At 49.4% G+C, this 23,458-nt stretch overlaps 1 protein-coding gene across 5 annotated transcripts in view; it reads left to right on the plus strand.

Annotated features, from left to right (window-relative positions):
• The window catches only part of Men (NADP-dependent malic enzyme), a 145,017-nt gene that overhangs the window by 100,859 nt on the left and 20,700 nt on the right, over positions 1 to 23,458 (plus strand). For all 5 annotated transcript variants that reach the window (XM_077632671.1, XM_077632672.1, XM_077632673.1 and 2 more), the window contains 7 exons: positions 11,961 to 12,119; positions 12,710 to 12,910; positions 13,682 to 13,843; positions 14,855 to 14,958; positions 16,322 to 16,431; positions 20,129 to 20,226; positions 22,522 to 22,635. In XM_077632671.1, the coding sequence (XP_077488797.1) occupies positions 11,961 to 12,119; positions 12,710 to 12,910; positions 13,682 to 13,843; positions 14,855 to 14,958; positions 16,322 to 16,431; positions 20,129 to 20,226; positions 22,522 to 22,635 (948 nt within the window). The remainder of the gene's footprint in view (positions 1 to 11,960; positions 12,120 to 12,709; positions 12,911 to 13,681; positions 13,844 to 14,854; positions 14,959 to 16,321; positions 16,432 to 20,128; positions 20,227 to 22,521; positions 22,636 to 23,458) is intronic.

A 23,458-nucleotide genomic window follows, 5' to 3' on the forward strand; every position in this document is an offset into this window, starting at 1 on the left:
CTGAGCTCCTCGCTTCGTCATCGTTGCGATATTTCTTCATGGTCTACTCTTGCAGCATCAGTGATAGCGTGTGCTAGTCCAGCGGTAAGATCAGTGCATCGCGCTCAATCCCTCCGGAGGCTAGCGCGCCTTTGGACCTCCTTACACAGAGGGCGGTCAGAAGAGGTGCAACACTCCAGTTCCTCGGCGTCTTCCGCGTCGCCCTTCCTCGGCACTGGACCGCTTCGCCGCCGCTCGTCGAAGCGGCGTTGCAGCCCACCAACACACACACACACGCGCGCGCACGTGCGGTCGCGCAGCGGTGATGAAAGACAGCGTGGCGCTTGGCTGCCTCCTTGCGCAAGTGCTCACGAGAAGAAGGGCTCGGTCGCTCTTCGGGGACGCGGCGCCGCGACGCGGAACTGCGGCGACGCCGAGCCACACGATCGCGTGTTTCGGGGCTGTTTCGGGGCTGCCGCATTGTGTTCGCGCAAGAGGCGCACCGTTGCGTGCTCGTCCCGCAACATGTCTTCTCGGCGGTCTCGTCGTCCCCGGCACCGGCGCTGCACGGACTGCCAGGCGCCTCCGCACTGATGCAAGTTCGCGTTGCGCATGGAGCGTGCGCCTGGTGCCTTGTCGACGGCTTGCCCCACTGGCTGCGCGCAGTACTCATCTGCATCGCCACCACGCACCATCCAGCATTCGCCATCCACTCAGAGCTTACTCCTTCGGGAAGCAACAGTGACCGCTTGATTCACTTCGGGCCGGTTCATTTTCATGCCGGCGGGTCGGACGCTTCAGTACGCGTGGTGTCCCGTGACAGGGTGGAAAGCAGCCTTTATTCACGGGACATGACAGCTTGGCCTTAAAATTCTCCTTGCGCGTGGTAAAGTTGTCAACTGCTCCGCCGTGACAGTATTGCCCTCGCTTTTATGGAAACAATAGTCATAATGAGTTATTATTTTATAGTGCGCGTATCAGTTGCAAGACAAAGCACCGCTAGCCGCCCCAGCGGGCACTTTGTGCGGTAACTTGTTTCAGTCACCCCGCGAGGTAGACGAAATGTCGGCCGCTCGTCTATTATCACCGTGGCATTGTTTCCCGAGAATTGGCGGCTCTGCTTTGTTGTGCGGTACCCCTGGGTCACGGAGCCCGCCTACGACATTCTATTGCTCTGTCGTTTCAACAGTGCTCCTACAAAACTCCTAAGGCCTGTCATGAGGGCAGACCATTCCGGATGCTCATCTGCGGAGGTCAAGGCGCGGTGTCATCACATTCGTCGCTGGCACTCTCTGGGCTATGTTCTGCTTATAAAAAATAGTCAGCAAAAGGGCGCTGCACCACACACAAAGAATGGAAGTAGAAACAATGAGAGCGGGCTCTTTGATAGCTTCTTGCGTCCCTATTGCGGCTGTATGCGCCGTGTTTTATGCCAACGGCTGGAAGCAGTAAAGAGCTTAAAGCGGTCGTTCTGCGCGACCACCATTGGAAAGACGACAGCCGTCATGCAGATCCTCAGTTACGCAGCACGCTAGCCTTGCGTACTCATCGGAACGGTACGGAAGTGGCTGTATGCAGTTCCGCTCGAAATATACCGCTGTCCAAAAGATGTACACCGTCGTTCCAACCCTGATGGATCGGTGGTATCGTTGTGAGCAGTGCCTTTGGATGCACTCGCAGAGGTCGTCGCTCAATCGAGGCTATCGCGGTCGTAAACAATGAGCCAAGAGGGCATCGGGAACTGCACTAAAGTCTGCACTCATAAAAGGAAGTCCGGCGCGCGGGCTGCAGTTGAGCCAGTCGCATGGCGTTTGATTTTCCAATTCTTGCATATATTGTTTGCAGTCATTCCTTTCAACGGTGATTTATTAAGCGTCGGTACGGCGGCACGTCTTTATCGGAGGCTGATTTGACTGCGCGATGTTGCTGATTTGTCACTTACTCTCTGAAAGGTATAGCAGAACCTAAGTCGGCCGATAAATATCGGAGGTTAGAACGCGTGGCTGCAGCCTCAACGCCAAGCGCATCTGGCCGCGTCGCTGCAGATGCCGTCAACGTGTCGTCGTGTATGCCGAAACGTGAGGCGCTCTTATACGCACAACGCATCAGCGACGCTTCTTGCTCTTAAGCACACAATATAAGTGCAGCAAAGCGCCTCGCTCGAAGCTCGTAAACGAAAAAAAAAATAGAGGCGCGTGTATTGCGACAGAGGGAACCCGCTTAACTGCTCGCCGTGATCTCCTTGTTTTCGCCCCGCTAACCAGGACGTAGCGAGAGGCGGAGGACGGACGGCAGGAGAGCCCCAAAGTGCGGAGGTGAAGAAGGGAAATAAAGAAAAGAACGAACGGTGCGATGGAAGAAAGAAAAAATATATATACTGGCGCGCGCGCTAAGGCTTTAGCGATGGAGCGCAGCGGATGTCGTGCAACCTAGATCTGGCCGACCCAGCGGCAAGCTTCGTTTCTTTATTTTGGACGTTACGGGGCACGCACTCGGACAAAAGCCGTGTCGCCCAGACGTCACGAGGAATGCTTCGTAGATCTCTTTCTCCAACTCGGCCCCCTTAACCGTGATAAAAAGAAGAAAGAAAAAGGTTCTTTCAGACTTCGTCGTGCGGGCCGGCACGCTTGGCTAATGTGCACCCGCTATATAGACTCCGTGAACACTTGCAACTGCCTGTGTCGTGGACTGGTCACAACAACGCGGGCAAGAACCGGTGGTTTTCAGGAATGTTTGTCTGGAGTGTTGGATATCCCCGCACTGGGAGCAATGCGAGCCTGTCGCAGCAACCAACAGAAAAGCAGTCGATTTGCTTGCGGGCGGCTGTCTTGTCCGGGTCGCCCCGTGCGAGCGATGGTGGGGTAGTCGTTCATATTTGCCCTCGCAGTGTTCGCCGCCGTTTCGTTGTGTTCAACCCGTATTGCGGCTGCACGAAACGCTCTGCTTTCTCCTTTAGCTATTTGCTGCAGAGATCCCGTATCGAAGCAGACGACAGTGCTTGTGTGGTGGCGCATATACTGCGGGATTTGCATGCTCAGGACGATAGCGCAGAGGAATCTAGCGTGCTGGGCTGCGCTCTGTCTTTGCTTACTAGTTATTTTTTTGCTCACAGGCGCGTCTACAGCCTACAGAGCTACAGGGGCTCGTTGTCCTGTGTAGCTCACTAGTCGATGGATGCCCTGCAGTTGTTTAGTTAAGCGAGGCTCGGCGATTGAGTCTCGCTCGGTAGTAAAGTGCCGTGGCGGCTTGTTGTGCGGAAAAGTGCGCAAAGTGCGGAATACCACACTGCGTGAGACGTACTCTAATGTTTTCTTATAGGATATCGGTAGAGTGGAGTAACATTTAAAGACGGAAATGATAAGAATGGTGGTCTGATTGTTTGTGGCGTGTAATGGCCCAAAGCGAGTCAAGTTACGTATGAGGGACGCCGCAGTGGAGAGATCCGGGTAATTCCGACCACCTCGGGTTTTTTTAACGTGCACTGGCTTCGCACAGTACACGGGCCTCTACCATTTCGCCTCCATACACTTTAAACAAAGGGAGTAAAAAGGGAGTGAAACTCTCTTCTAGCGCACAAGGTGTGCGCTAGACATTTCACTCCCTTTTTACCCCCATATGGGTGTATTTTTGTTTAGAGTGTGGAAATGCGGCCGCCGCAGCCGGGATCGAACCTGCGTCTTTCGGGTCAGCAGCCTAGTACCATACATAACCACTGAGACATCGCGGCGGCTTTGATAAGAATGAGTACAGGCATGTGTGCTTCACATTTTTGCGCACTGAAGGAGTTCGCTTGCTTTAATACCCGCTGTTATTACGCTGTGCATTTGGCTAACAGTATTCATAAGTGTGCAACTATACAAAAATAATCAAGTATCTCAGCCTTTTTGTGAAGTTTTCAGTGAACGTGGGTATGGGTTAGTGCACATAACGTCCTGGATGCCGAATTACCTTGGCGATTTATCTCTTGCGCATCGGTGGTCTTACGAGCACGTTGATTCTACTAGTAGTTCAAGCAATGCAGTGTAACACACAGTGTGTTTCTGTTTCGCACACTGTCTTGCACTTCTCTAACACGTCATTGTCGTGCTCCCTTCCCCCGATCCTGTAATTTTTAACCTAAAATAATTAAATATACAATAGTCAACAGCATGTGTCGCGCTGTTCTTTTTAGCCATCGTCTTCACCCAGCTTTTATTTTCATCACAAGAGTTGCTGCTCTAACTCTGTGAAGCTCTACATGCAGCGGAATCCCGTCTGCACCTTAACACCATCATCAAAACCACCATGAGCACCACCAATTCAGAAAACAACCTCGTCTAACAGAGCCAGGATGCTCAGCGAGCAGCGCCTCCTCTTAACGCTGACGTGGGTGTTCCAAGAGTGCAGAGCAAGTGACGGTATGGCGACAGTCACTGGGCTGCGAGAGTCTGTCGGTGTTTCTGATGCAGCCATCGCGCAGCCATCGCAGACATCGTCCTCCATCGCTCTCCTATAATCGCTGTCATCGCATTGGGGGCTGTTTGTTGCTGTTGTTTACGGTGTGAAAGATCGGGCACTCACGTGCGGGTGAAAACTGGCCAAACTGTTGTGCGCTAACCCGACGTCACCTTCGATAAAGAGCTCTTCGCTTAGGACCGGCTTGATGTGCGTCGCTGGCGTTGCTGTTGATCTCTGCCAATGATTCCATTCTTCGCGTGATTTTCTCTTTGGAACCGGTCTTTTTGATCAGTGAACTCCGCCTTGCGTAGAATTCACCCTACATTAGTTATCTTTCGTTCCCAGCAGCGGGACCACGGAGGTGTGACATCGTGATCCGCTAAGTCGGCGCAGCCTTCACGTCGAAGCATTATCGCTCGTCCGTCGTGGTCGTTATTGATACAGTGCAAAGTGCTAAGCCTCACAGTCGCGCATTTAAGCTGCCGCACGTGACTAGGGAAGTGTTCGCGAGAAAAGCGGAGAGGCCTTGGCGAGTCAAAAATGATATCTTTCTCTCTTGCTTTCCGTCTGTTGTTTTTTTAACCTTGTCTTCATCTGGCTTCACTAGCATTCGGATATCCTACCAATACAAACCGAGAAATTGCTGCTAAACCTTCTACTCCTGGAAGGAGTAGAAGCTCTGGCAAGAACTGTTAACACTAAACGCACCAAAGACCCGACCAGAAGTGTTGTCTCTTTCTTCAGGAAAAACAACCTGCGGTTGCTACAGGCTGATAAGACTGGAGGGTTCGTCGTTTTGCGAGAAGAAGCTTTCAACGAAAAGGCTGGCCAAGCGATCGCTAAGAACTTTGTACGCGTGAAGCCCAGTGCAACAAGAATTAAGAGCAGGGCCGCGGCTCTGTGCAGCGATCTTGATTTAACTAAGCTGGCAAGATCGATAACTGATTGCAGGAAGAGAGCGTTATCGGTTTTCTTCACCGCAAAGACCCACAAGGACACAGTGCCGTTCAGAGCAATTGTTAGTGAGAAGGGTTCGTGGCAGTTCCTAATAAGCCAGTATTTGCACAAGCATCTGAGCGGGTTACAAGTTATGGACCCATTTGCCACAAAGACCTCCGGTGATGTTGTGCGCTTTTTGAAATCCAACGCCCCTATAGGCTATGCATTCTCTGTAGATGTGGAGGATTTGTTCTATTCCGTGCCTCATGATATGTTTGTTGCCGTCAGAGAATGTATTGAAAGGAATGGTGAAGTAAGTTTTCGAAACTCAGCCGGTGTGCCAGCAGACAGCTTTATTTCCTTGCTAGAATTTTATTTGCAAGCCACTTTTATTTCTTTTAACGATGACTTTTACATTCAACGACAGGGCATTTGCATTGGATCCTGCGTTGCACCGACCCTTTGCAATATTTTTTTAGCCGCTATTGACCGATCCCTGAATCAGGTGTTTAGTAACCAGGGTGTACTTAAGGCATTTAGTTACGTTGACGATTTTCTAATCGTTTTATCTAAACAAAAAACCTTGACCCCCACTCATTCAGTGGATAACATCCTAACTCTTTTTAAACGTTATGGGAAGGGTTTGAATTGTACGCACGAACTTCCGAACCATGGTTCGTTGCAATTTTTAGATCTCAACCTAGAGATTGGATTGTAGCCGCCGTGGTGGCTGAGTGGTTACGGCGCTCGGCTGCTGGCCCGAAAGACGCGGGTTCGATCCCGGCCGCGGCGGTCGAATTTCGATGGAGGCGAAATTCTAGAGGCCCGTGTGCTGTGCGATGTCAGTGCACGTTAAAGAATCCCAGGTGGTCGAAATTTCCAGAGCCCTTCACTACGGCGTCCCTCATAGCCCGAGTTGCTTTGGGACGTTAAACCCCCATAAACCATAAACCAAACCAGAGATTGGATTGCATCACTTCTGCTGGCATTACGCACCGAGAGCGCAGAAAAGGCTTCTTCCCTATGATTCTGCCCACTCGAAGATAGTTAAGAGAGCCATAGTCAGCTCGTGCCTGGAATCATCTCTGACGAAGTCATGCCTGCATGCAATGCACACCAGCTTTCATAACCAGATAAACAGGCTGCTTTCAGCCGGCTTCCCCTGCGAGGTCATCTCAGCTGTGGCCGAGAACCTTCTTCGGAAGGTAAAAAAAGGAAACCGCGCCAACAAAGAGGAGCGATTGCCGCGAAGAAAGACTACGGTCGTCCCGCATAAGCACAAGGTGGCCCACAATATAGAAAAAGTGGCTAATAGGCATGGCGTCCCTGTGGTGTTTTCGGCGCCACGCAAGCTAGCTGGGTTGTGCCGAAGGATCAGCGCGGAAGGCGCTCGACAAAGAGCATGCGTGATAAAGCATGCGGCACAATTTGTAAAATGCGCCACGGGCGTTGTGTATCTCATCCCGCTCAAGTGTGGTCGCGTGTATGTGGGCCAGACAGGACGCTGCGTGAATGAACGCGCAGGGGAGCATCAGCGTTCAATTAGGAATAGAGAAGGAGCAAATTTGCCTGCTCATTGCATTGCATGCACGGGTTGTGAGCCACTGCTAAATAATATCAGAATTCTGGGCAGGAGTAATGACAAAGTTTCCCGTGAACTTCTAGAGGCATACCACATCAAGGCAAGAGGTGATAACTGTGTGAGTTACTCCTCCGTTTCATTGTACAACGCGGAAAAGAATTTTTTGGAGCGGTTTTGATGGATTGTCGCGCAGGGTTGATTTGCCTTCTTTTCCTCTCCTTCCCCTCTTCGTAGGCATTTGTGCACACTGCCTATAAAAGCGGCACTGAATCTAATAAGCACCAGTTGATAGTTTGCGCTCTTTCAGCCTCCCTCGTGCTTTTTCCTGTGTGTGTCTTTTGTGCGCAATTCTTTCCTACAACAGTATGCACCAACTCGCCCAACAAGAAGTCCTTAAAAACCTAGGAGACTGTGCGAGAATCCTGACGGCCAGAGAAATAAAATGGCGGAGAGGAGGAAAAGAATTAAAAAAAGGCAGGAAAATAAAGCATCAATAAATAGAGCATTGAGAGTCACGGTACAGGGAAGTAGGAAGATGAAAGTGTGTGGTCGCCTGATGTCCCGACTGGCGAGCCAAGGAAAAATGAATAGCAAAGATCTCGCGCGAACGCCATTATCGAAAAAAAAAGGCAGTGAGCTGACCATTTAGGCCACTGACGTATGTTGGGATCTCCGGCGTGAGATTGCATTCACCGTGCGAAATCAAAGCGCCTTCTTCAGATTATGGCTTTGGTGAAACAAAAAAAAAATGAAGATATATGCACACGCAAGCGAAACGCTGGCCCTAAGTGGTGCGCACTTATTCCGACCGATCGCCCATGTATGATCCTGTTGTTCTCCATGTGTAATGACGCATACCCACAAGGGGGATTGGCCATGACCAGGCGGTGACTACCTATAGTTCTTGAAGCGAAAGCCGATTCAGCCGTGCGTTACCGGTTGACCTTTAAGTGAGCCAGAGGTCAAGTGTGGCTGCAGGCCTTACCATATGTGGTTCACAATGGTGTCGCATCACTTGACCTTTGGTATTTGACCGTTGACCTTGACCTTTGACCTTTATATTTGCCGATAGAGGGTGGTAGAATAGGCCGCAACGTTCATTGGTTGACCAACCTCTCGAGATCAACCATTGATTTAACTGCCATATGCCAGGGTGGCAGGATGGGCGCTCCACCTATCCAGTGTGCGCAACGCACTCAACGTTACAGACGCCAAGCCGCGTCTACTTACCCGATACACCACAGCTTTCGCTCTCTAACCAGGTTCAGCAGTAGTCAAACAGCAGCTAATCTAATTTTTTTATTGGATAGAGCAGAAATGAAGTCAGATGAGGAAAGAAAAGGATCAACTCATACTCAGTGACCAAGGTAGTAGAGGGTGGTAAAGGGGTCTAATAAGCTTAAATTGGTGGGAGGTGAAGAACAAACGAAAGAAAACCAGAAATAGGAATATGAAAAACAGAAAAGAAGACCGAAAAAAAAATAAAAGGGGAAAGTCGATGAATTGCGATCACAGACATTTTGATTCGAGAAGAAAATTCTGAATGGCGGAGCAAGCATTTTTATTGCTGCGTCAAAGCGTCGAAGCGCCAAGGGATAGAACAACCGCAGAAGACAGGCGCATACTTAGTTTCTGTAATGGAACTTCCAGCAGTCGCCTCTTTAACGCACCGAAGCGGCGACAAAAAGAGATTGTTTCTGGCTCAGCACAATATGGACACAGAGGGGAGATCGCGAGACCAGGCCTATGGAGGTAAAAAGTTAACAGTGGCACACGTTAACGTAGTCGCGTGAGGGAAACTTGAAGTTTGCGGGATCGCCAAACTTTATTCCTCCAGGGGAACAGAGGACGCTGAAAATTATCTAAGGAAGTAAGAGCTGATGCGACCAATTCTTGCATTAAAGTGTACGTGCGAAATGTGGCCGCTGTAGTGTACGCGCAGAGATCAACGATCACACCCCTGAGAGATGCCTTCTATAGAGCATCAACAACTTATTGAAATGGAGCCGCCTTTGGTGAGGAACCCAAACAAACCGAATTGACTGGACACGAGAAGGCATGAGAAACTTGAACTTGCGAAATGACTGCGATTTGGTAGGCGCAGATAGAGAAGTGCATAAGAGTAACGAGTCCGCAATTACTATTATTAAAGACATAGAGTTGGGTAACTTGCGGAGAGCCAAGAACACTGTTAGAATCTCACCAAATAAATAGGAGCGAAATGTGGAAGGCGTAGAGAAAAAGACCAAACCCCACACCTGTCTTCTCTTCGCACAGCGAGGCATGAGCCGCAATTGAAACATGGGAGCGGAAGGTCACCAGATAGACTTGCGACATATTGTTTAACAAAGGGAAATGCATTAATTTGGCATAGAAAGGTGATGTCCAAAAATGAGTTGAAGGACTGCACATGCACAATTTCAGGTATTCGTACATCTAATGACGAGCAAATATGCAACAAAACAGACCTTTGGAGTTTGAAAACAAGACCAACCGAAACGAAAGACTTCCACTGGCTGACCACGGAAAACCAACTGGGACTTATGCTGCTTCGAATCGCATAACGTTAATAACGTTTGGACTGTCAGAAGGCGAAATCTTGCGGTATAAGAGATGGCACCCGCGCCTCAATATACTAAGCATTGTTGGCCACAAATTTAGAGCGACCCAAACAGGGGCGCAGTGCTTCTCGCTCTAAAAGCAGGAGAGGGAGCAGCTTGAATGCAGGCATTTCAGAGAAGAGAACCGAGCCAAATTCTAAGATGGGCCTGATAAACATATTATATATCTTTAAAAGAAGAGTGTCTGCGCATGCGGGAATGGGGGCTGCTGAGCGTGCGCAGAAATCCGACCGCTCCAACTCCATTGGCAGCAACCTGATCTATACGCGCCCGCCTAGGGAGAATCATGTCGTATGTAACCCCGAGATACTTAACAGATAACATACTTAAGGAGTCGCGTGATACCGGTAAGCGAGATATTTACTTGATGAGAAATCGTGAAAATTAACATTCAAAACTTGTTTGCATTAAGGCAAAGGTGCATACCGGGTAACCATTGGGCTAGGGCGTTTAAATTGGACTGCAACGACATGTAAAGCGAATGTAAGACAGTCGCAGCAGCGAAGAAAGCTATATCGTCGGCATACACGTATGCAGTCACATCAAGAGTGGTCGGAATGGAACTGAGTAAGACGTTGAAAAGGACGGGAGAGAGAACTGAACCTTGGGGAGCACCTCTAGACTGGCGGAATTTGGAAGAAGATACTCCGCTTTGACAACAACAAAATTCCCTGTCGGCGAGGGATGCTGATACCCATGCCCAATATAAGTTGGAAACCCCAGGGCCTGTAATCTGTGCTGCAGGGGCCCATGTTATACACTGTCATAAGCTTTACTGATGTCAAGTATGTGTAACAAGCGCAGCATATTGATTACGGTGGTGGGCTAACCGGACGCTGCTCGGTTGGTATGAGTACCGGTAGGTATGTACAGCATATGGGACACCCCAACCTAAAACCAATTTGGCTGGGGCTCAGCTGCCCCTTTTCGGTAATGAAAGGCATGACTCGGCCATACACCGCACGTTGACCTAATTTCACCAGATTCGAGGTTAAAGAAATTAGTCTTCTGCTGTCTAAAACAAACCCTTCGCCTTGTTCTTTAAGCACAGGGACAACTTTTGAAAGACGATAGACATTCGGAATCCATGGGGTTTCAATATAGTAATTTACAAGCGCCAATAGATCATTGGGGGATTCAAGAAAGAAGTTTAATCATCTCAGAGGTGGCGCAGTCAGGGCCATGATCCGCAGCAGGTAACCGGTTTACAGTTTGGGAGAGCTCAGAAAGAGACATTGACGAAGACATCGAAGTGATTACCCACTCTTGTGGGGTGCTGGGAAAAACAGTGATAATAAGAATAATCTGTCCTTTCACCTACGCGGTCATGTATGCGTATGCATACACCTACGTTACCGCGTATCCACGGAATGCTCATAAATTTATAGGTCCACTTTATTGTTTTTCAGCGAGATTGGACCTGGATTGTTGCACGGTTACAAAGGCATTTATGCATTAAAAGTTGCCGTATATCGTTGACTGCGCTGAACGAAACAGCGCCAGGTGTGCCTTAAAAGATTCACGCTGGTAGACCAGTACTGCGTCTTCGAACTCCATTCTGGATAAGCGACCGCTTCTAATCGGTTTTCTCTCTAGCATATTGATCTCAAGCCTTTTCATTACTCTGCTACGTTCGAATACTGTGTCACTACAACCAGCACCACCTAGTCTTTCTCTTCGGCAGCCGCTGCAGTGGTTATGGTGCTCGGCTGCTGACCCGAAAGACGCGGGTTCGATCCCGGCTGCGGCGGCCGCATTTCGATGGCGAGCTAGACACCCGTGTACTGTGCGATGTCAGTGCACGTTAAAAAACCGCACGTAGTCGCAATTATCCAGAGCCCTACATTACGGCGTCCTTCACAGCCTGAGTCGCTTTGGGACGTTCAGCAGCATCAACCAAACCAAAAAAAAACTTTCTCTTCCGCGGTCGCACTGAGGTATACAAAGAGTACTAGGGTTCGAACCCGACTGCGGCGGCTGTGTTTCGATGGGGGCGAAATGCAAAACGCGTCCGTATGCTCTGCGATGTCAGTGCGCGCTAAAGATCGCCAGGTGGTCGAAATTATTCCGAAGCCCTCCACTACGGCACCCCTTGCTTGCTTTCTTCTTTCACTCCCACCTTCCTCCCGGCACGGCGCTTTTGAGGTGTCCTCGAAAAGCGAGACAATTACTCCGCCATTTTCTTTCCTCAAAAACTAATTTTCAATTTTACAGAAGCCTCAGACTCGGAGATGTTATCATATGCAAGGTTCAGTGTGTATGCTAAATCAGCCGAGCTCTATACTGAGAACATCGTTTTTGCGTTATTTCGTGTTATTCCGGTTACGACCTCTGCGTGTGTGACCCGGCATTTGTTGCATGATGGTAAACGCGAGCACCCGCCCGCCTCACCAACTTTGCAGAACCTGGCGTTCAGCGCCCGGGACCGGGACAACATGTCACTGCGGGGCCTCATCCCTCCCGCGGTGCGCACCGTGGACATCGAGCTTCAGGCCGTCATGGACAACATCAAGCTCTACGAGTCCGGTCTGGCCAAGTACCTCTACCTGCGGGAGCTGCACGTGAGTGGGCAGTTTGTTCTGACCAGGAACAGATGGGAGTTGCCATAGTGGAATGTCGGGATCTAAGGGGGCAGGGTGAATTTGGGGTAGACCACTCTTCGCTCTCGAGTGGGAATTTTTCTAATGGGCACGGAAACGCAGCGAACCATAATTTCTTCCGCTATGAGGTGCTAGGCTACTTCTCGTCTTGTGCATGCTTTGGCGCTATCTGACCACACTGCGCTTTGCTGATGTGTGTGTTGGCAGTCACTTCCTGTTTTCAGCGGATTCTGCCCTTAGGAGCTACGGTGGAGAAAGTCGACATCACAGGGAACATGACATCGAACGAAATTGTCTGGCGTCGTTTTTCCTGTGGTGCGTTCGTCGGTAGCTGCAGGTACTGAGCGCTGAATTCACTGTAGTCACGAGGTATTCGCTCACTTGCTCTATAAAGTTCCTGTCTGTCGGGTAGGCAGGGAATATGAATGCACGAAAACCACACGAACACTGTGGCTCACTGTCTTGTTAATCTTGCGACAGGACTTCGATGCTTTGGACGCTCGGTTGAGGCTCGAAACGTTATTGAGGACGGTGCCTTCTTCTGTGCGCAGGACTACAACGAGAAGCTGTTCTTCCGCGTCCTGAAGGAGTACACCGAGGAGCTGATGCCGCTGGTGTACACGCCCGTTGTGGGCGAGGCGTGCCTGAAGTACAGCCTCATCTTCCGCCGCCCCAAGGGCATCTTCCTGACGGCGCAGGACGCCGGCAAGCTGTACGAGGTGCTCGGCAACTGGCCCGAGAAGCAGGTCGACGTGAGTATGAGCTACCCGCTTTATTCTCTGCAGTACACAATAGACGTCATTAATTGTTATGGGGATGCGCCTGTGAAGGCAGAGGCTATAAATGTGCGTATCGTCCGGTACAAAAAAAAATTGTTGCAATGTGAGTGGCGCATTGTCCCTTCGTCTTTCTACGTGTTGTGTCTCGTTCTGGAGCCTTTAAACCAATGTGATGTATAATCAATTAGGCTAACAGCAAGTTCCCTTCGATGTCGCGTAATTTGAATTGCCAAACAAAGAAATAGAGCATGATCGTGCTTTGTTTTGATACAGTGCTAATCTGCGAAATCTTGTTAAATATGGTGAAAACGCTTCTCGAAGATGAGGGGCGTACTTGTATGGCGTGAGTTTTAGAGAGATTCCCCGACAACAAGCGTGAGCTCGATGTTGAAGTCTCCGCCGTTAGTTGCTGACAGCCAAGCTTGGAGGGACATCACAAGTGAAATTGCATCTACGGAGACGACCGTGCTAGTTGAATGTACAGCTCAGCAGTTGTGCTTTTACGTGGACACTGCCTCGGTGTCTCGATGGGAGGCCATCTGTTGGAACAGTACCGGAAAATGGCACTTCGTTATTGACGTCGCGATGGTATCAGGGCCTTGTGGCGCCTGCATTCTTTTGCGTCAAGGTCCGGGGAGTGGGGCTGGTAAGGCTAACGCTTTCTGAGAACACGCCTTGCACTTTTGGGGGTCCGGACATGTGTGCACGGGGCCAATCTCCCGTTTCGCCGCTGGTTCCTCGCAGGCCATCGTGGTGACGGACGGGGAGCGCATCCTTGGACTGGGCGACCTGGGCGCCAACGGCATGGGCATCCCCGTCGGCAAGCTGGCTCTCTACACGGCGCTGGCCGGCATTCCGCCCGAGCGCACGCTGCCCGTGATGCTGGACCTCGGCACCAACAACGAGGTGCGTCATAGGTCTCGCGCATGCGCACACTGCGAGGCCCCGTGTGCATTCCTCCACTCATGACACCCCTCCTGCTGAAAAGCACAACAGTCAATTTACTGTCCTTGCAACAGAGTTCTTGTGTTACTTCTCGCCATGAAATTGTGGCAACAGAAAGTTTCGTAGTAACAACAGAACTTTCTGTGGTATGGCCTTGTTGTAGAGACAGAACTACGGAAACATACTACGAAAAATAATGCCGTACTACACAAACTTACTACAATACTGTGGGAAAATCTCTCCTTAAGAGTACATGACAAAATATTCTGTCGTATTTTGGGCAAGATTCTGCGGATTTTTTTCTACAAGGGAGTCTACTCGTTGCTCAGTTTTCTTCTATTTAATGGCCTAGTACTGTAATCCATGAAACGATTACGAGTAACAGGCGTAGATCGTGAGGCCGCGAGGAAAGTGAAATGAGCACTGCACTGTGTCGTACGGCGTTCGTTCGTTGAGAGTTGTTCTTCGCTTTGATTGATGGATTGATTGATTGATTGAAAACATCCTTTTCTTAACAGAATATTCGTAAAACATGTAGGTGGGCCGCCGAGTCCGGTAGTCCATTGGTTATTGCTGCTGCACTGGCCCTCCCCACCAGCTTTGTTACATCCTACATTGCGGCGGATACTGCTTTCATTAACTAAGTGAGGGATTTGGTCAGCTTTCAGTTTCAGCTTAGCACTCTATTTATTTATACTGAAAAACAAAATCGCTGATAGGAGGCAATGTTATCGCTTTGAGAAAGCAAGGCAAAGCCGGCTAGCTAAACAACTTAGCGTTCACCACGACTTTAGCATTTGGGAAACTGAGCGAAAAAAAAGTAGAACCATGCGGTGAGCCGAAATTTACGGAAGCCTGGTCAAAATTAACGACTGCATGGTGGTACAGAACGGTGGATAGTTAAAGCGTAAATAGCACTGATCGTTCAACTTGCACGTGTACTTTGGTTAACGCTGCGTGCCTGTTCCGCAGATTCTGCTGGCCGACCCCTACTACATCGGACTGCGCCAGAAGAGGATCCGCGGCGCCCAGTACGACGACTTCGTGGAGGAGTTCATGCAGGCTGCCGTCAAGAGGTGCGTGCATCCGTGCCGCGGGCAGCGTCTATAGCCTTTGCTTCGAGCATCGCTGGGTTTCCGATCGACGAGGCTCGGATTTAGGCGAAACACATGTGTAAAGAGGAAGGCCGGACAAAAAATTTGCGGATATCAGAAACGCACTAGTGGCTACGTTGTCGACGCGGTCAAACTTCGTAGCTGCCGTCTTGTGCGAACAACGTATGACGACGCGTAACGGTGCGCCCTGCACCATTTACATTTTTGATTGTGTTGCACTTGCGTGTGGTCGTATCGTAAGAGGTAGTTACGCTTTTTATAATTACCAAGTCATTGCTAAGGTCTTTTCCTTACCACTGTACCATTCACTCAGACGTCATTTCATTTTTAGTGCGCTGGCACTCATAGTGGACATTCCCCGCATTTAGCTGTTGTCTGTCTCTGTCTGTCTGAAGCTGGTTTTGTGGCAGGCTGCCCACCTGCCCACCGTGTCTGGAGGCAGCTCAATTAATCGTGAGAGGCTGCTCATAAGAGCAACCTGGATCGCAGCCCAACCCGGACAACCCAGGTCCCAGCGATGGCACCGCCTGGTATAGAAGGGCAGTAGATAACACCGGAACTGAAGGTAAAACCTAACTGCTGGCGCGCCTAACACGCACTTGACCTCTAACTACGCAAATCGACAATCATTTCTTAATTTTCCCTCCGTTTTTCTTTTCTTTTCATCTGCTCGCAGCCGCGTACAGCACGGCTACCACTCATCTCGATTTCCTTCATCTTGTAAAAAAGGAAGGAAAGAAAGAAAACTTGCGACACGGTAGCAAAGGGCGTTTTTACCGCGGGATGCGTGCGCTGAGACAGTGCTTTTCTCCACCTTCCCATCATGAGGTAAAGGGTGCAAACACAGTTGATGTCGGTGCCAGATCTCCCGAGGAAATTTAAGCCGCCTTCCTCTAGTTTTCCACATCTTGTCCGACCAGATATGAATACGCCATTATAGTGCTTAAAAAGCTTCCAGTGACTGCCGCGGGCATCATCAAAGCAACGCCATGGGTACTTTAATTGTTGCATGCCTGTAACAGTTCAGGCCTTTGATGGGTTGCAGTTGCATATCCGATACTCTAGCGAGATTTTTGGTTGAAAAATATCGTGAGCTCTAGGAGAATTTTTAACATTGCAAAAAGATTCAGTGATATTCTCACGCGTCCGATAAAAAGGAGCGTATGTAATTCATGGTAGGGACTGACGACAGAAACGTAAACAACGTGCTGAGTAACGCTTGTTAGCCTGGTCTGGTGGCACTATTGTTCATGAGTGATTGATGTACTTCTTGTGCTGTGCCGCCGCTTAATTTTTTCTCTCACTCTTGCTTTTCCACTTCAAGGTTCGGAAGAAACTGCCTGATCCAGTTCGAGGATTTTGGCAACCGCAATGCCTTCAAGCTTCTCGCAAAGTACAAGAACAGCTACTGCACCTTTAACGATGACATTCAAGGTAAGGGGCGCTTTTTAGTGCGGGATTTGCGTGCGTGCGTATGTGTCGTAATGAACCTGTTTGCTTCTCCCCTATAGAATTTATAAATCAGTGCTGGGCTTTTAACTAGCTTTTAGGTGTTCTCAATATTAATTTGTCCCTCTTCAAGTGCGCGTCGTGCTCCTTCTCTGTCGGCGCCGAGAACAGTACCTTGAGCTGTACATGTGAACAATAGGGCGGGACTGCAGAACATGCTGCTTACCGTCCTTTGTCTCTTAAGACATTCGTTTGGTGGGCGACACCCCCCCCCCCCCCCTCAGAAAAATAATGAAATCGCCCTGCCCGCACCCCCTTTGCATTTGACCGAATTGAAATTAAGTAGGAAACGGATTCAGTGGCGGCCGCAATGAAGACCCGACAACTGGCGTTCTTCGTTACAGTGGCTTGAAAGCAGGCTCGGCCCTCTAAAGTCCATCTAAGCGGATGACAGGATGTCTCGCTGCGTGGCGGTTTGGCGGGCAGATGATGGCGATCCTTCAGAATATTGTTGGAGGGCTTTGAATTTATTTATACCACGTGGAGCTTTATAACGTGCGCTGACTCGCACAGCACATGGGCGCCTTTTGCGTTTCGCCTCCATCGCAATCAGCGCCGTAAAAAGATCAGGAAGATGTGCACATTACAAAACCATGCTATACATGCAACAAATGCAGTCAAACTGAGAAGGAATTGTATTACTGACCATGTATGCAGAAAAACAGAAATTTACAATAATCTGATTTCGCGGGAAACGACAGCGGAAATATTTATCGGCGAATATATGAATATTTTTGTCACTGCTGTATGCATGCTCAGCTTATTTAAAATAGCGAGAAGTCTTTGCCTTACTATTCGTTTTCCATAGTTCGCTTGGGATCGATAAACTGGCCATATATAGTTCAGGCCTAAGAGATCAATACGGATCCGAATTGTTAGTAAGCACGGATGCGGTAGTTCGGTAGCTTAATTACTTTTCTGTACATAATCTATATCAGCAGCGCTTTCGAGAAAAAAAAGCAATATAGGTGAAAAATGTAATACTCCTAAAATGTTTCTTTTTCTCTCTTCACCTGTAGTGCGTATTATATATAGTATTGTTTTGCATAATGATGCTAGTTGCCGAATGCTTAGTGGTGTATGCATATGTAACTTGTGTGATGGCAGCATAGTTAGACATGGAGAAAAGGAGAGAATTACAGATTAAGTGATCAAGTGAGGAAGTTAAAATAAAACAGTGGCATCACATACAGTCAGAGATGCTTGATAGAGTCCCTGGACATTGAAGTTAACTTGATTATCCTCCGTAGTTTCTTCGCTCCTCCGTAACACCGTGGCCTATCCGTTGTCATAATATCTGCGCTCTTGGGAGATTGCCCTACTTTCAGGAGTTTCTTCAGTCGCAGGTGAAGCTCCAGTATTGCATTCATAAGAGAGAGAGAGAGAGAAATAACATTTATTAGCACCCGTCAAAAGGATTATGGGTATCCGAGGCGCCGCTCTGTCCCAGCCATGTCCTCCCCCTCAGCCGTCGACCGGGATCTCTTTGATCTCAGCAGCGGCAAGGGCGAGACGGATGGCTTCTCGTTGTGGATTGTCGTCCTCGTTGTGAAGCAGTGCCTCCCTGGACTCATCTGTTCTGTCAAATTGTCCAAAGCTCGGACATGTCCATACCATATGGATCATGTCCGCTATGCCGTCGCAACGCTTGCAGCTGGGGCTGAAAATCTCAGAATGCCACTTGCTATACAGCTGAGGGTTAGGGAATACTCCGGTTTGGAGCTTGCACCACACAACCTCTTCGTTTTTGGTTAGCTGCTTACTTGCTTTTGGAAGTACCGCTCGGCCTAATTTGTAAAGGTTTAGGATTTCCTGATACGTGTTAAGATCGTCATCGAACTGTAGGAGCTCCTCATCGCGCGAGGGGGACGGGGTTGTGCACAAGACGCCACTGGGATCCCGAAAAGTAGCTCATCCTCGGGCCAGTGCTTGCGCTTTCTCGTTTCCCCTCAACCCTTGGTGCGCGGGTGTCCAAATGAGCGCTACCTGTTTTTCCGGTGGTGGACTGCCGGCCAACACTCGTGCTGCTGTAGCTGAAATGTAGCCCGCGTCAAAGTTCCTAATAGCAGATTTAGAGTCACTCACGATAATTTTAATCTGTTGTTGAGTTAGAGCCAGCGAAATGGCCAACTCTTCCGCCTCCGTTACTGTCGAGTGTCTGGTGCTGCAGCACGCTACCGGGCCTCCGCTTTCCCTAGTGGCTACCGAAATGCGCCCCGTACTGTTTGTGCATTGTGTGGCATCCGTATACAAGACATACTGTCTGCCCTGAAAGCGGGCTTGCAACGCTACTGCTCTTTCCTTCCTCCGGCTCTCATGGTAGATGGGATGCATGTTTTGGGGGAGGGGGTGGAGGGGGTATCTTTAATTTGTCTCTAACCTGTCTAGGAACCGGGTCCGTACGTCTCGAGCACGCTCGAGGCTCGTGCCCCAGCTTCTCCAGAATGCTGCGACCAGTACGACTGCGCAGAAGTCTCTGATATTGCGAGGTCCTTGCAGCCTCAATGAGCTCTTCGAGGGTATTCGTAACCTCTAGACTCAAAATCTTGTTTGTTGCCCCACAGGGTGGTAAACCTAGTGCTGTTTTTATCCCTTTACGGATTAGAAAATCCAGTTTGTCCTTTTCCGCCTGGTAAAGCCGCAAATAAGGTGCCGCGTAGACTATCCTGCTGATTATAAAAGATTGCACTAGCCTAAGGAGGTTAGCTTCTTCCATACCCGCATGTTAGCGATTCGTTTTAAAAGTCAGCAAGTTTGACTGGTGCTAGCCTCTAGTCTCTGAATCGTTTCCGAGTTCCTGCCATTCGCCTGAACTCGTAACCCTAGAAACCTTAATGCTTTCCACCGCTGCAATTAGTGTTACCCGAAAGAACGCAGTTTTTGTTCGAACTTCCTTCAGACTACAAACCACATTTCCTCTAAACTTGGACACGCGTTTTCTTCCTAAGTCGTGCTCTGGGTATGACGAAAGCTTTCCTTTTAAGTGCGAAGCTGAAATACCCAGGGTAAGAGTGAAGCCGCAACCTTTGACCTGGTGGAGACCTTGCGCAGTTGCTCCGTCAACGCGCAAATCCCCCCCCCCCTCCACACACACACACACACACACACACACACACACACACACACACACACACACACGCACGCGCACGCGCACGCGCACACGCACACGCACACGCGCACGCGCACACGCACACGCACACGCACACGCACACGCACACACGCACACGCACACACAACGCGCGCAGCTAACGATAAGGTCTTGAATACTGTTGCCTTTGAGACGGTGTTGCCTCATGTGCTTTCTGACGTCCTACTCTGTGTAACTGCGTTAAAGACCTACTATTTTTTTAACCCCGCCGTGCCTTTTCTCCTAGCGCTGTCAAAGCCGAATAACCTTGATAACTCACGGTGAGTAATGAAATGCGGGGTGATATGTTACTGGCACTGAACACAAGAACTCAGTGAAATTCACCTTATGTATGAGCAAATTGATGTTATACTTACCAAGGTCTCATCTGGCTGACTCGTTATTTTTCTATAGAAGGCATTAATTGTCAATTCTACACGTATGTACAGTGGGCGCACACATTCATGTTTTTTTACACCATCTCGCTCTTCGCAGGCACAGCGTCGGTGGCCGTGGCGGGTCTTCTGGCCAGCATGCGCATCACCAAGACACCTCTCTCTTCCAACACGATCCTCTTCATGGGCGCCGGAGAGGTGAGCGATTGGGTGTGGCGGGCCAATGCGTTTGCGCGCGCTGTTGATTCGTTTAAGACGCCACATCTGTGGACACGCTTGGTCAGGCTACGATCTCTGCAGACCGCTCTTCGAGGGCAGAAGACATGCAACCTAACACGTCATGAGAGCGAACTTCATCTCGTTGTAATGCGAACATCGGAGAGATACGAGATATTACAATTGATGTGGTCGCTGCTGCTCCTTTTAATTTTTGTTAGAGGTAGAAAAAAAAAATCAGGTGACGCGCATTAGACAACACCGTGATGAGAGTGCCGTAAGAACGCCGTGAGTTTAGTTTACAAACTTGTCCCGCGTCCGCGATTGTTTGTTGTAGACGGCAAAAAGCGCACACGGGAGCTTGAGACACGAATGGAGCGAGTAATGTGGTTGCTGCCGTTAGCCATATCGTTTAAAAGAACTTCTATTTGGGCTAGATGGTTCATTTCGATCCAGAAAGGATCGGCGCTACTGTTTTCCTTTATGGACCGTTAGCCATGCGTGCGCGAATACGCAGTGTCAAGTGCAAAATCAGGGTGGGACTAAGTGGACTGAATGCTTGCAGACGCCGCCGTCATTGCTTATTTATTAACTTCTGCTGGTTCGATCGATGCACAATGCACCCGTTGCATATTGGGAAGCCATCTTGCCTGCCCCCGAGTGGACTGTTTGACGCCTTGTCAACGTGGGGTATTGTCCACTGTGCCATTTCCAGTCGGGAAGTTTTCATCGCACTGGTTCGGTTAGATCGGAAGCATGTAGGGAATCGATCTTTAGTGTCCGTGCCCTTTGTGGTTGCTTGTGAAAACTCTTTGGGAAGACATTTTGCTGCAAAAAGAGTTATGGTTGCCGTTCTTTCAAACATGAATGAGTATTCTTTCATGGTACCTGTTGCGGGACGGCACGCTGCTCTGGCAGGTGTGAACTGATGTGGACGTGCGAAATGCTTCCTTAAGTTAACTTCAAAAGAAAGATAAGACGCCGCAACTATCTCACCTTTAATGGTCACCTGAACCACGCCTTCTGGGAAAGGATGAATAGGGTGAAGGAGGAGAGGGAGAGAAAGGAGGAGTTCATGTACAGGGTGGACCGCGCTTTACGGGAACACTTGAGTGCGTGGTTGAATGCTTGGTGTTGCGACTGGCACCATCTGCGGACAGATCGCGAAGCTGGTGTACTGTCAGAGTGCCTGGACCCTACCACACTATGTGGTCACGCTGTTTGTGCGATGCGGCTGCAAATGGCGCTGCGTGAGCCGCAAGACGGTGCATAGGAGTCTTTCCGCTATGTGCGGTCCACCCTTTACGCAGCACGCAGGCTCATGGGCCTGAGTACGCGGTTGAATGCCTTGAGAGAATACAACTACGAGTCTGCGCGGGAAAAGAGCGCCGCACTACACGTTCCAGCCTTTAATGGCTCATACTGCCGGTCGAGATCCTGTCCGTCCGTTACATCGCCAACCGGAAGTCACGACAACGGAAGTGACGTCATACCTTCCGTCCGTCCGTTACGCTCTTCAACTAGATAAGAAAAAAATCTTTGTGCACGATTGGATTCGAAACACCATCGTTCCGTTCCGCAGCCGAGCGTGCTAAAGACTACGCTATTTCCTGCCAACGCATATGCAGTTACCCTTGTCTAGGACGCTGGAGAGTGTTTGCGGAATGGCGTCGAATCAGCGGATGCCTGCCAAATGCCCTCCAGTGTCTCCAGCATTTAAGATTCACAAAAAACTGTGCACTTAATCAACATCTTAATCACACATCATTGACACAAGCAGCAACACCGCGCTAAAGGCTTTCGCCTCACCGCACTTTAGGTCAACAAAGTTCCCCCCTGAATTTTTGCTTGTTGCGCTAGCAAACAGTCTGCTTGGTCTAGTAACGGAGGAGGCTTTTCAGCAAATGCGTCTCGCAGAAAACATCCCAGCCGAAAAACACGGCATAAAAGTTTATCGTCACAACAGATTTTCTCTATCGTTTTTTACTAAAAACTTAAAGTAACAACCGAATTTTATATTCTTCCTTTAGAAAAGTGCGACAACTTCAAGCTACAGAAAAAACACAGTACTACAGAAAAACACTGTAACAACAGAAAAATCTGTCGTTACGACAAAACAACAAAACATTATGTCGTACTTTTGACATGGTTGTGTCGTTTTTTTTCGACTACAATACATTACACTAGAGAACCAAGGAGGATGATAAAGCACAGGGCTCATGAAAGGAGCTCACAGTGCGCCTACTGTTTTTCCTACTGACTGGTGTATCTCCGCAGGCTTCCCTGGGTATCGCCGAGCTTCTGGTCATGGCCATGGTGAACGAAGGCGCCAAAGAGGCGGACGCCAGGAACAGCATCTGGATGCTTGACTCGAGAGGCCTTATCGTCAAGGTGAGCTCGGCGGTTATCCTTTTTCGCAGTCGTCCGTTTCACTTGCCAGGACTCCGTGGGTGCTGAGAACACTGCGTTAGGCGTCGCTGGAGTAACCGCTATCGTATACAAACTTACCACGCGTTGTCCGAATAACAAGAACTGTGCTGTTCACTGGTTCGTTCCTCCACTTTGGAATGGCTTACCCTTGTATAAGGTCATTGTGTCGAGTATTCTTTAGCACATTTTATTATTTTTCGTTCGTGATACGCCGTTAATTCTTGGTCTCTTAGAGGGGCGTCTCCATTTCTCAGTGTTGAAAAGGCAGCCGGTATTAGTTCGCAGTGAGCAAGGACCGCGGCGTTTTTATATTTTGTCTGGGATGTCGTATCAACCAGCACAGCTCTCTAAATGCAAACTGTGTAGCAGTTCCTCTGCCTTTTCTGGTTCACCGATTGTGGGACAAGTACCATCTTGGAAGATTATGGGTCCAGCTACGAAACACCACCATACCCTGGGATGTTTGTTCTTTGAGATTTCTGGTCGGAACTTACTGTGTTTTAAACAGGCTACGAGTTTGAAAAGACAGAAATTTGCTTTTATGGTCTGTATGGTTTGAGCTGTTCAACGTTCCAAAAGCTGAAGCACATGCACATGGACAATGAGAGGTGCTGTAGTGAAGAGCTCTGTATTAATTTAGACCACTTGGGAGTCTTCAGCCTGCACACTGACATCGCACAGCGACCCGCGTGGTGGCGGGGTGGCTTTGGCGTTCGACTGCTGATTCCAGGGTCGCGGGTTCGAATCCTAGCCACGGCGGCCGCGTTTCGGTGGAGACGAAATG

Source organism: Amblyomma americanum, chromosome 7 (assembly GCF_052857255.1).
Source record: "Amblyomma americanum isolate KBUSLIRL-KWMA chromosome 7, ASM5285725v1, whole genome shotgun sequence".
In the NCBI taxonomy this organism is placed as follows: domain Eukaryota; kingdom Metazoa; phylum Arthropoda; class Arachnida; order Ixodida; family Ixodidae; genus Amblyomma; species Amblyomma americanum.